Source organism: Mastomys coucha, unplaced genomic scaffold (assembly GCF_008632895.1).
Source record: "Mastomys coucha isolate ucsf_1 unplaced genomic scaffold, UCSF_Mcou_1 pScaffold5, whole genome shotgun sequence".
NCBI classification, from domain to species: domain Eukaryota; kingdom Metazoa; phylum Chordata; class Mammalia; order Rodentia; family Muridae; genus Mastomys; species Mastomys coucha.
The window spans coordinates 56,906,652-56,919,500 of NW_022196911.1; the positions used below are offsets into that span (position 1 = coordinate 56,906,652).

General features: G+C 43.7%; 1 protein-coding gene across 5 annotated transcripts in view; it reads right to left on the minus strand.

Annotated features, from left to right (window-relative positions):
- The window catches only part of Prpsap2 (phosphoribosyl pyrophosphate synthetase associated protein 2), a 33,453-nt gene extending 22,517 nt beyond the window's left edge, over positions 1-10,936 (minus strand). Inside the window, exons 1-5 of one of the 5 annotated variants that reach the window (XM_031354160.1) lie at positions 10,794-10,935; positions 5,539-5,634; positions 5,153-5,303; positions 4,231-4,283; positions 1,501-1,567 (exon numbers count right to left, since the gene is read on the minus strand). In XM_031354160.1, coding sequence (XP_031210020.1) covers positions 1,501-1,567; positions 4,231-4,283; positions 5,153-5,271 — 239 coding nt within the window. In that variant the 5' untranslated portion in view covers positions 5,272-5,303; positions 5,539-5,634; positions 10,794-10,935. Of the gene's footprint in view, positions 1-1,500; positions 1,568-4,230; positions 4,284-5,152; positions 5,304-5,538; positions 5,635-10,714 lie in introns of all 5 variants that reach the window. The other 4 variants (XM_031354159.1, XM_031354161.1, XM_031354162.1 and 1 more) reach the window with 4 other exon arrangements.
- Positions 10,937-12,849: the final 1,913 nt, after the last annotated feature.

The following is a 12,849-nucleotide window of genomic DNA, read 5'->3' on the forward strand; positions in this document are numbered from 1 at the left end:
TCAAATCCTCAGTCTCTTTCTTGGCATTGCAGAAAGAAGATCCTGATGTGCATGTACACTTTCTGCAACTAGTTAAGACAGAGCTCAATATCCTATATGGAGCCAAAAGACATGGTCAGCCGATAACAGTTCTGTCACAGAAACTAATCACCAACACAATTCTTGATTCCTAGAAAAACTTAATAGAGTCTAGCATTAAGAGCTTCTATTGTTTGCTACTTCCCCTCATCAAGAATATAGAAGAGGGAGCTGGAGAGTTGGCTCAGTGGTTAAGACCAATTGTTATTCCTGCAGAGGATCTGGGTTCAGTTCCTAGCACCCATGTGACACTGCACAACCATTTGTTACTCCGGTTCTAGGGGACCTAGCATTCTCATCTGGCCTCTGTAAGTATACATGTACATACATACAGGCAAAATATTCATAAAAGTAAAATTAAATTAATAAACCCCAAAAAACAAAACCAAAAACAAACAAAAAACAAAAGAGACAGCCAAGAACTGTATCTAATTCCAGTTCCAAAGGACTTAATACCCTCATTTGGTGTCCATAGGTACCAGGAATACATGCAGTACATTTACATACATGTATGCAGAATACTCATACACATAGAATAAAAACAAATACATCTAAGAAAACAAAACAAATAATACAGAAAAGGAGATGCAGTTCAGCTGGTAGAGTTCTTCCCTAGCATGCACAAAGCCCCGGGTTAAATCCATGGCACTGAGCATAGGGGCACATGCCTTTAGTCTCAGAACTCAAGTGGTGACAAGAGGAACAATTTGTTATTATTGGCTACATAGCAAGTTTGTGGCCAGAGATACCCAAGACCCCGCCATAACAATCAACAATAAATACCCAAACAAACTAATCTAGAAAGGGCAGGCACAGTGAGACCTGCCTAGGAAGGCTGAGGCAGAGATGTCTCTTGACACAAGGAATCTAGGGATGGACTGGAAGCAGAGCAAGAGTTTATCTCTTTAAAAACAAAACAAAGATCGGATCGAGGGAGAGGGGAACAAAAAGTCAGCAGTTTCACTAGAAAAGCTAGCAAAGGGGGCTGCAGACACAGCTCGGTGGTGAAGAGCACTGACTCTCCTAGTGTCCAGGAGTTCACAGTGCTGCTCTCTCGCTCTGGTTCCACTGATCTAGAGGCCACCATCTCGCCTGCCCATGAGAATGGTAGGGTCCAGTTGTCCTGATTTCTCAAATAAAATTTCTCAAATAAAAAGCACACCAAGCCAGGCGGTGGTGGAGCATGCCTTTAATCCCAGCACTTGGGAGGCAGAGGCAGGCGGATTTCTGAGATCAAAGGCCAGCCTGGTCTACAGAGTGAGGTCTAGGACAGCCAGGGCTACACAGAGAAACCCTGTCTCGAAAAACCAATTAAAAAAAAAAAAAAAAAAAAGCACATCAATCTTAAAACTATCCTCTCCTGTGTGGCCTGGTCTTTGGACTCTAATAGACATACTCAAGAGGCAGTGAGAAAGCACTTACTTTGAGATGGTTTGGATGATAAATACATCTTTTCCTCTCACAGACTCCTGGATTTGAACCCTTGTTTCTAAAGGGAAAAGGAGGAAAGATATAGTTCAAAATGTTAAAACATGTACCAAGTCTGCACTAATTCTCAAACTTACAGAATACAGAAACTAGGACTGCTACTAAACAGCAGAACGCACTGACATGAAGCATGTTGTCATTAATCATACTTTTGAATCCAATTTTGGCTTCTCCCCTCACATTTAAGTAGTGTTTGCTGTGTTAGAGTACAGCCTAGAAATGATGTATTCAGTCATGCAACCAGCATCAACTAAGAATGGAGGCATAAACGTAGTATGCTGTGGGATAAAAGAAGACTGGTGACTATCCCTGCCCTTAAACATCTGTAATTAGCAACAAGGGACAAATCCAGGACTGAACAACCCATAGGGTAGGTCTGCAACAGCAACAGAGAGAAAAACGGCAGGATAGGGTATGGTTCTCCATCAAAAAAGAAACCACGTCACATTCATAGAAGAGTTAGAAGCTAGCCTGGCTACAAAGTAAAACTCTGATTCATAAAACAGCAAACAAAAGCAAATCAAAAAATTTAAAAAAAAACAAAACAAAAAACCCAATCACTTGAGGCTAGGAATCATATAAAACTAGCATCAGCAAAAAGACTTCAAAAATCATAATTATGGCTAATTTCTTGAAATGTGACTAAAGTATTCTACTTATGTGCAAGAACTTATATGTCAGAGATGTGGCCAGGTATCTAGGGATTGTGTATGGATGTCTGCACCTTAGTTCCCCCCGCCCCCAAGACAGGGTTTCTCTGTGTAGTCCTGGCTGTCCTGGAACTCACTCTGTAGACCAGGCTGGCCTCGAACTCATAAATCCGCCTGCCTCTGCCTCCTAACTGCTGGGATTAAAGGCGTGTGCCACCACAGCCCAGCTGCACCTTACTTTCAAATGCAACACATTTAAATAGCCAAACACAAAACCTCTATGGTAGATATCAATACACCCAGTCATGGTACTATTCTCTCAATTAGTTCATATGTTTGAAAGTTTTCATTAGGGGCTGGAGAGATGGCTCAGTGGCTAGGAGCACTGACTGCTCGTCCAAAGGTCCTGAGTTCAATTCCCAGCAACCACATGGTGGCTCACCATCTGTAATGGGATCCGATGCCCTCTTCTGATGTGTCTGAAGACAGCAATAGTGTACTCATATAAATACAATAAATAAATCTTTAAAAAAAAAGAAAGAAAGTTTTCATTAAACATGTTTGCAAGCTGGAGATATAGCTCAGTGGTAGAATGCTTTAGTGGGCTCTGTGCTCCGTGGTGATGGCCACTTTTATTCCAGTATTTAGGAGGCTAAAGCAAGAGGATCTCAAGTTTGAGGCTAACCTGGACTACATTCTGAGTTCAAGGCCAGCTTAGGCTATGTAGTAAGGCATTGATTCTAAAATAACAAAGTCATTAGGAAAAAAAATAGTGTGCTTACAAAGGAATTGGGTGTGATGCTACAAATGAGTTTTAGAGAAAAGAGATCTGGATTTATATCCTGGTACTGCTACTCATGGGACCCTGTATCTCTGACCCAGGTTTTCAGTATCTATAAACAGTAAGGAATATAGAAGTTAGTTCCTCTGCAATAAACCAATGGTTTTCCATCCATACTCCTGAACCTGGGAGTGAACAAGCCTGCCCATAGCCCCACTCCTCCCATAGCTCTCCCTCATCCTGTCTCCCTGAAAAGAACCTTCCCAGACTTCAATCACATTTTGTCCTGTAGCAACCATCTTAGAAAAACTAAGAGAAACAGCCTTTTAAGGTTGAACTACTGGACAAATTCCTGTAGTGAAAGGACAGAATGAATGAGTGTTTACTGAGCACTTACTTATGTATCAAAAGATGTCAAGTACAGAGATTATCCCATTTATTACTGCCCAAGAATAAAGAGTAAGATTCTCCCCGGGCAGTGGTGGCACACACCTTTAATCCCAGCACTTGGGAGGCAGAGGCAGGTGGATCTCTGAGTTCGAGGCCAGCCTGATCTACAGAGTGAGTTCCAGGACAGCCAGGGCTATACAGAGAAACCCTGTCTTGAAAAACCAAAAAAAAAGATGTCCATATATGCTGCAACTACCCCTGCTAGAATAATTTCACTAAGAATACCCACCACTCTAAAGAAATACCAAAGATTAAATAACATTTTCTTACAACTAATTCCTAGCAACATTTTAAGGAATTAACCTGTGGCCTTAGAGGAAATAAAGAATAACCAGTGGGGTTAGAGGTACAGCTCAGTAGGTAGGCATGCATGAGGTCCTAGGTGTAATAATGCAGCGTATCTGAGCATGGGTGTGTATGTAGTCCTGGGCATGCCCACATACCTGCAGACTAAAAGTGTAGGCACACAGGACTGATGTCACCTACAGCAAAGTCATCTCAGCCAACAGGTAAGCTGAGGAGCTAGTTAGTTATACCAATGCAATGTTTACTGAATGAGACCCAAGAACCATCAACCAAACCTCTACATGTGACTTGCAGCAGGGATATTTCTATACGGTATTAGTAAGGACTGAACACCACACTCCTGCACCTTGCCTGCTTGACTTCCTGCTTTCAGAACTGACTAGATTACTGAATCTGTCTGACAGTCAAGGATATTGATGACCCATTACACCACATTCTGCAAGAAGATCCACAATACATATGTCCAAGGAAGCTCACCTCTGTTAGGTTCCTGGTAAACCTGCACTTTGCCCATCTCCACCCCCAGCCGCCTAGAGAAGAGAAAGGGGGAAAAGCTGAGAAGGCAACAGAATAGACCCAACATCTTTACTATTAAAGATGACTTATAAGTTGACAAAGATAAAGTCACTCTAATTATGAAATAAAGTAAATATTATATAATTTTGTTTGTTGCCTAACCCATGACCACCCAAGGCCTGCTTCATGGGCCATCTTCCTAGTACTCCGTGCTCTCGTGCCCATGTTCCTTACAGGTACCAATCTCCCTACTACATGTAACAGGCCTTGGAACCTGTTGCTCCCTCTGCAGAGAGGGCTTGGCTCTGTACCAACCTTCACTGGATGGCTTATTTGAGTCTCTTAGTTCTTAGATATCCCTTGTTTTAAGGGTGCCTGAGCACCTAAGCTAGGACAGACCACTAAACTCATCCTTATGTACTCACTGCATTCCTCCTGCATTTGTTACCACCTAAAACCACCTAGCTGGTTATCTTAGCTTGCTTCTTTCTGGCTCCCACACTAAAATGCAAATTACATGAGAAGAAAGCTTTGACTGGCCTGCTTACCGTTATTTTACAATATCCATATCAAGGTTTTATGTACCGCAGGGATTTGGTATGTGTTTAATTAGTTTCTTAAAATTACACTAAACTATAAGCTATAAACTATCCTCATATACTACACATCCCTTTTTGCTAGACTCCAATAATTTATCTACAGTTGTGCCTACTACACTCCTGGGAGTTGTAGTCACTCGCCATTGTAGCGCTGAGTATTTACAGATGACATGCAGGTTAGCTATACCTGCTTTTGATCTTGATAATCACTGATAGCCTGATTATCATACTTAAAATTACCACACATATTGACTATGGACTTGAATGCTAAAACTGGAACTCACTCAGCAATTTTCTTTGAAAGCTCCATACATGATGAATTGGAATTTGCTGAGAACAACACGAGGCCTCCTTTGGTTATGTTCATCTTGGCTTCTAATTCAGGAGGGGCCACACAAAACATCAAAACCTTCTTGGCTTTCCAATTCTTAGAGCCTAGAAGAAAAGAGTATAGATGAAGGACCAACTTATGTAAAATATACCCGAGCACATTTTGTTTTTAAACAAAGAATGACATCAGCAGAAGGAAAATGGTTGCCACCATAATGGTGGCTCTTATCTTAAGGGAGATATAGTATATGTAAGTACAACCCTTGGATTTTAAGATTGCAAATGGTATCACACAACTCCATTATTTTTCATACTCACTGGGAATAAATAATAAACTTACAAGAAAGGCGGAGCTGAAGAGCTCAGTGTTTTACTGTTTGCTGCTTAAAGTCAATTATGGACAACCTCCTGTTATTCTCTGACAACAAAATTCCTCCTGGATTAACACAGAAAAATGGCAGAGCCATTAGCAAGGACATGGACTAGCGGATCCTTCAACAAAGAATAAATGGCTCAGATCCTTCTATTACACTTGTTCCCCACACCCCACCATGCAGCAGCTCTGGGCCACATCTAAAATGCATCTTGTCAGTGCTGGAGGTGGCTCTGTGCTTTAGAGCACCTGGTCAGGGCACACTTTTAATCCTAGTACTCAGGAGGCAGAGGCAAGAGGATCTCTGTGAGTTCAAGGCCAGCCTAGTCTACATAGTGAGTTCCAGGATAGCCAGAACTACAGTAGAGACCCTGTCTCAACAAACAAACAAACCAACAAAAACATAAATAAAAATTTCAACTTGTCGGCCGGGCGGTGGTGGCGCACACCTTTAATCCCAGCACTTGGGAGGCAGAGGCAGGCGGATTTCTGAGTTCGAGGCCAGCCTGGTCTACAGAGTGAGTTCCAGGACAGCCAGGGCTATACAGAGAAACCCTGTCTCGAAAACACCAAAAAAAAAAAAAAAAAAAAAAAAATTCAACTTGTCATATTCCTTCCCCTCACTGGGACAAGGCTGACTAGATGATAACCTTGAAGAAGTGGTCCTCAAGGGACAGACAAGAGTATGGCCTGGCCTCTCTGGGCTAAGAATCCTCTTCTCGCAGGGAGAGTGCTAGAGTGAGTGGAAGATGTGACTATGCAAGAACAGACATCCTTCTGTCCTCTCTGTGTCTACTCAGCTTGGCTAGTTTTCGGGAGGCTGATTTGGCTGTGTTTTGTTTTGTTTTAGTGTTTTTATTTTATTATGAGAACTAAAATATTTGTTATGCCCCAAACAAATACATCTTCCCAGTAAAACCTGAGGCATTACTGCTAAGGCTAAATTTGCCAGCCCCACCCTGGCTCTTCTAGGACTCCTCCCTGGGCAATTAGGCTTCATGCACATATACAGAGGGGTCGCCAGGCTAGGACAGCATATCTGCAGCAGAGCAGGCTTTAAGGGATATTCTAAATGGGAAGCCCAGGGTTCCAACACAGGCTGTGGGGCAGTTTCTCTATAGCTAATAAGTCACAAAAAATGTCTGCAGAGCCCATCAACTAATATTGGTAAGGAGTCCACTGGTACACACTGTGAAAAGTGGCTGTGGACCAGGAGTCCACAGATACTACTCGGTCAAGCACCGTCCTTCCAAAGCCTGGACCATTTCAGTATCATTTCTAGATATACTGGGCACAGCCACAAACCTGTCTGAAAACTTATCCTGTCCCTTCTGTAACAAGTATTTCAATCCTGGCTTTCAGAGAATGCAGCTTAGCTTCAAAAAGCAGGGCGGTGGAAAAGAAACACTACACCAGCAGGGCTGGAGTGAGGGCTATGAGCACTTACTGCTCTTGCAGAGGACCCAGTTTGGGATTGTAGCAGCCACACAGCAGTTCACAACAATCTTGGTTATCTACTGAATTCAGTAAAATGCCTGGGGTGGCCACTTCTTTACCCTCTCTAAACTTCAAATAAGAAGTTCCTAAATATATACAAGAGACCTAGAGGACCTGGGCAGCATAAAGTATTAAGGGGTAGGAAGGGCTCTTCTAAGTACTTGCAACCTCTCTCGGCTAGGTCTACAGGACTCTAGTCACTAGGACTGGAGCCCTCATCTCTGAGCCCACCACCCCAATTTCTACCTTAGCACTGGCCTCCCTCTCCGTGTAGCCTGTGGTTCTCTCCTTGCAGATTTAAAGGAAACATTCTACTCTTCACTCACACCACAGCCCAGCCTCTCTTTACCCAGTACTCCTCCAGTACATCTCCTGAAGCCTTTCCTTTTGTGGCTCAAATGAACATAGCAGCCTGCCTGGTCTCCAAAGCTGAATCCAGAGCAACAGCTTATAAAGTCAAATTCTGACATAAGGGTTGGAGTGTAGCTTAAGAGTAGAAGGCTTGCCTAGCACAAGGCATGCCTTGGGTTCCATGCCAAATCCTAATGTATGCCCACCCTTGAACAGCAGAGGCAGGCAGGGCACCTAGAAAGGGCCTCAGAGCAATCATTACAACTGCCCAACTCACATCACAAGTTGTTCACCTCTAAGAGCTGCCTCTAGTTCCACTTTTTCTCCCACTTAGAAATTCCAGCAGTGTTTTTGTTTTTTGAGACAGGGACTCTTTATGTAGCCCTGGCTGGCCTGAAACTCACTATGAAGACAAGACCAGCTTTAGATTCAGAGATGTTCACCTGCTTCCCAAATACTGAGATTAAAGGTATGCATGTGCCACCAAGACCAGCCTCCTACTTCAATGTGCCATTTATCAGGCTAAGAATCACTAGTTGGCAGAGTTCCTTAGCACAGTTTTCCTGTGAAATGGAGAATACAGAGACTGTTCCCACTCTCCCCTCATGTGCTGCAATTGCTTTCAGGTTAACCTAAACTTACTCTAGAATATGAAAATTATTTATGCATAGGTGAGAACACATCTTTTCCAGAGATTCTCAAGACCCTTTGAAGAACAAATCATATTCATCTCTGAATGAGACAACCTGTCAAGTCTCATGAGTAAAGAGGTCTCCACACTGAAGATCACTTGTTTTAGATGGATTTACCACCATATTTCAACATTCATACTAGAGATGATGAAGCTGCACAGTTTGTGCTGTTTCCTCTCTAAAACATCCACTGTGTAACCAAGCCTTATAAAGATGGCTAGAGGAAAACAGCTGTGGGCTTACACCACAACAGGCCTGACTGGGCCATTTCCTAGACCTGTATACCTCTCAATGAAGATAGAGGCTTGGAAACAGTGTCTCCACCAAACCAGAGGGTCCAGACAGCAGAGGCAACCAGCATATGCTGAACAAAGCTTCACTTCAGGTCCAACAGTTCCCAAACAAAACTGAAAGTCAATTGTTAGCAAAAAGGATACAGGAGTAACTTTCATTAACTCACTCCTGGAAAATCTGCTTCAGTGGTATCACATTTGCCTATCATGCACAGGGCCTGGGTTCCAACCGCAGCATGGGGAAAAAGCTGGCCTTGATGAGATGGATTAGAAGTGTACCTTAGTGAAAATTGGGTGCTTTGTACTGCAGGTCTGGGTTTAGTCACCAACACTAGAAATAAAAAAATACAGGCAGGTGGTGTTGGCACCTTTAATCCCAGCACTTGGGAGGCACAGACAGGTGGACTTCTGAGTTGGAGGCCAGCCTGGTCTACAGAGCAAGTTCTAGGACAGCCAGGTTTACACAGAGAAACCCTGCCTTGGAAAACCAATAAATATACAAATTAATTAGCTAATTAATTAAGAATAAATAGATAAAAAGTACAAAATAAAAATTGAGGCCTGGCCGTGGTGTCACACACCTTTAATCCCAGAGGCTGGAAGGCAGAGTCTGGCAAATCTCTTGAGTTTGAGGCCAGCCTCATTTACAAAGAGTTCCAAGATAGCCATGGCTGTTACCCAGAGAAACCCCCGTCTCCAAAATAAAATAATTGAGAGACTGCAGGGCAGAGCTAAAACTACATTACTCTTCCATATTCTGTGGTCACTGGCATTTTGCTTTCTTATGGCTAATGCTCTCTGAGAGTTTTGAGGGTTGTTTTTTTTTGTTGTTGTTGTTTTTGTTTTTTTCCTTTGTGACAACTTGGGAGAAGCAGGAAATAGATCTAAAACTATTTTAAACTTGGAGAAGTAACTGTTTTAAATTTTACTCATTTAACGTGTATGGGTGTTTTGTCTGCACACCACGTGTGCCTGGTACTCTTGGAGACCAGCAGAGGGTGTCAGATCCTCTGTGGGTCTGGCATTAGAGGTGGTGGTTGTAGGTCGCCATGTGGGTGGGTGGGTGGTGGAACTCAACCTAGTGTTGAACTAGTTAGTACTCTTAACCAGCCAGCTCTCCAGCCCCCACGCCTTGGGAAGCCGTTTTAATAGCAAAACAGGTCTGTCACTGCTTTCCAGACTTTTTAACAAAGTCACACTAGGTAAAAGCTTCTCCTTGGCCTCTTCCTCAAAACAGTGGCCCCTAAAGGACAGAGTGTGGTAGCAGTCTGATCTGTAAAACAAGTCCTTGCATACAACAATAGGCTGCATAACTCTCAGCCACACAGAGCATGACATGGCAGCCTGATGAACTACAGCAGGCAAGAGAATCAGACCAATACCCAGATTTTGAAATGTCTATTGCAAACATACCTTATTCAGAAAAAAAAAAGACACATATTAAATGCCAAAGAAAGAACACAGAACTATGTTTTGGTGTTGTCAATTCTTGGAGTTTATCCCAAGTATAGAACTATATGGTCAATGATGGTAAATGCAGTTAAAAAGAAAACAAAAAACAAAAAACAAAAAACCGACTCTGTAGCCCTCTGGAACTCGCTATGCAGACCATGCTGGCCAGCCTGGAACTCAAGATCCTCCCACCTGCCGCTGAGATTTAATGGGTGTGCCATCAAGCCCCACAAACTGCAAGATTATTTAAGAGCAGAAACACTGGCTCTATGTTAAACCCCAGAGTAGCTAATGAATATAATGTGCATATCTCTGCAAAAATTGGGCGATAATGATACAAACTACAGCAGTTAAAAGACAAGAAAGGTTTCCTATAGTGGGACTCGGTAGCATGCATCATTTTTATTTGTGCATCTAAATTGTTAAGTACTACGGCATGACATGGGTCAATGGCAGGCCGCTTGCACTGCTTCACCTTGCGTTCGACCCCAGCACCGCAAGAAGAAGAAAAAAGAAACCAAAAAAACATTAGAACTCACACTTCCTCAGGCCTCAAAGCTGGGCTCAGTATTTTCGTATCCCTCACAAAAGCTATACACCCAAATTGTGGCAATACCAAAATAAGAAAAATAAATAAATCCTATCAACAATGTAACAAATTGAGGAAAAGATTTTCGTGCAGAGTATTTTATGCCGCTCCTCCTACGTCTGAATGGAGCCCAATCATCCACTAAGGCCGGTGGAGCCGAGCACGGGGCCCCGGGCTCGCCCCGGAGCAACAAGGGCCACGGCTCCCGCCCGACACCGCGCGGGCTCGCGGAGCCCGCCATCCGCCCGCCGCGGCTCCCGCCCGCCTACCTGGTCCCGACCCCAGCCCGGCCCGCCGCAGCCTCGGCTGCCGAAGGAAGAGAGCTCAGAGCTCCGCACCGCGTCTTACAGCAAAATGGCGACTCTAAGCGCGAGAAAGTCCTCCGAGAATGCGAAGCCGGGGGCGGGGCCTGAAGGCAACTGACTGGAGTGGGCGAGGCCGCCGAGGGGCGTGGTCAGGAGGGAGAGCAGAGGGGCCGAAGGTGGGGTAGGAGAAGGCAATACATTTGATTCTGTGGGCGTGGCCCGCCGGAGTGGGAGGGAAGATTGTGTGTGGGCGTGGTCAGACTCCAGGGAAGTCGGAGAGAACTAGAGTGGGCGTGGTCAGAAGTGTGGTTGAAATTCATAGGTTCTGGCTGGGTTCAAGTCTTCTCTGTCCTGCAAGCTTGAGCAAGTCACTTCTTTGGCCCTAGTCTCTCTTCTGAGAAAGAGACGACAGCAGTACCCCCTTCTCCTGGGGTTGGGAGGAGTGAATGAGAAATCTTCGAACCTAAACCGGGCAGTGGTGGCGCACGCCTTTAATCCCAGCACTTGAGAGGCAGAGGCAGAGACCAGGCCACCCTGGTCTACAGAGTGAGTTCCAGGACAGCCAGGGCTACACAGAGAAACCCTGTCTCGAAAAAATAAAAAACAGAGAGAGAGAGAGAGAGAGAGAGAGAGAGAGAGAGAGAGAGAGATCTGCGAACCTCTCAGCATGTTTCTTGGCATACAGTCAATACGCAGTTATAATTCATAATTATTTGCTTTGTTTTCAGTGGTTAAGAGTATATACTGCTTTTCCAGAGGGCCTGAGTTTGGTTCCCAAAACCAATGTAAGGCAATTGACAACTGCCTGTTATTCTAGCTCCAAGTCTCCCTGATGTCTCTGGCCTCCTCACAGCATATACCCACACATAAACATAAACACCCACAAATAATTAAAAATTCCAAAAGTTATTGTTTTAAAAGAATTTGTAGCTCTGGGTGACCTGGAACTCACAGAGCTCCATCTGTCTCTACCTCCGGAGTATTAGGATTAAAAGTGTGGCCATCTTTCCTAGCAAAGTGGTTGCTTTTGATATATCCTTGCTAAATTTTTTATGCCTTGAAATATGGTGATCCCTTACTATTTACAATATAGCAAACATGTAGCACATGGCAGGTATCAAGGCATTTATTATGTATTTATATTTTATATGATATATATTACCAGTAACTTTCAGAAATGGGGTAAGACTTATCTCCATTTAATTGCTGTGGGTACTCAGATTCCAGTGACAAAGCAATGAACAGGTGCCACCTATAGTGCCTTGCTCTCATCCACTGCACTTCCAGCTCACAAGTGAGACATACCAATATTTATTGGAGGGTGCACAGATGGCTAGAATTAATTATCAGAAGGCTGAAGATGGTTAGAGGGCATATGGATAGGTAGAATTCATGGGAAGTGTGCATGAAAACCGAAAAGCAGCTGTGTCTGGCTGACTGATTAGACCTGGAAAATCCTGAGGGGGGATTGGGATGTTGCAGGTTTAAAGACTAGTTTACCTTGGGTTAGTTCTGGCCCTCTGGAACAGCCATTTCCTGCCCACCTCTGTGTCGGAGCCAACATCTTATGACAAATAGAAACAAACCTTTTGGAATTTATTAACGTATCTGATGGCAATCTTAGCTTTTGGATTGGTGGGAGGAATGGTTAGCTAAATTAAGAGAGACCTCCCCATCTCGCTGGGCCTGCCTCTCTGATGCACCCGCTTCTCTTAGTGTACCTACCTTTCTAGTGTACCCACCTCTCTGATACACCCAACGATACATTCTAAACTTCAGTTAATAACTTTCTTTGTTCTGTAAAACTACTTTTAAAAAATTCACGATCCAACTTCTACATTGGAACTCAGAATTTAGAGAAACCCAAACCTGTGTTCCTGGGCCATGGTCACTCAAAATGGCTCCAGAGGGAACTGCCTCTTATTCTTCTTAAGACGAAATCTTGGTTTTGGGTGTGTACACAAGAAGAGTAGAGTAGCCATCAGGTCTCCACTGACTAACATTATTTTACAGGCAAAGAACATAAGCCTTTGAAACTCTGAATTCTAAATTAGGTGAAGGTGAGACTTCACAGGTAGGTTTGTTTAATATTCTTCCTT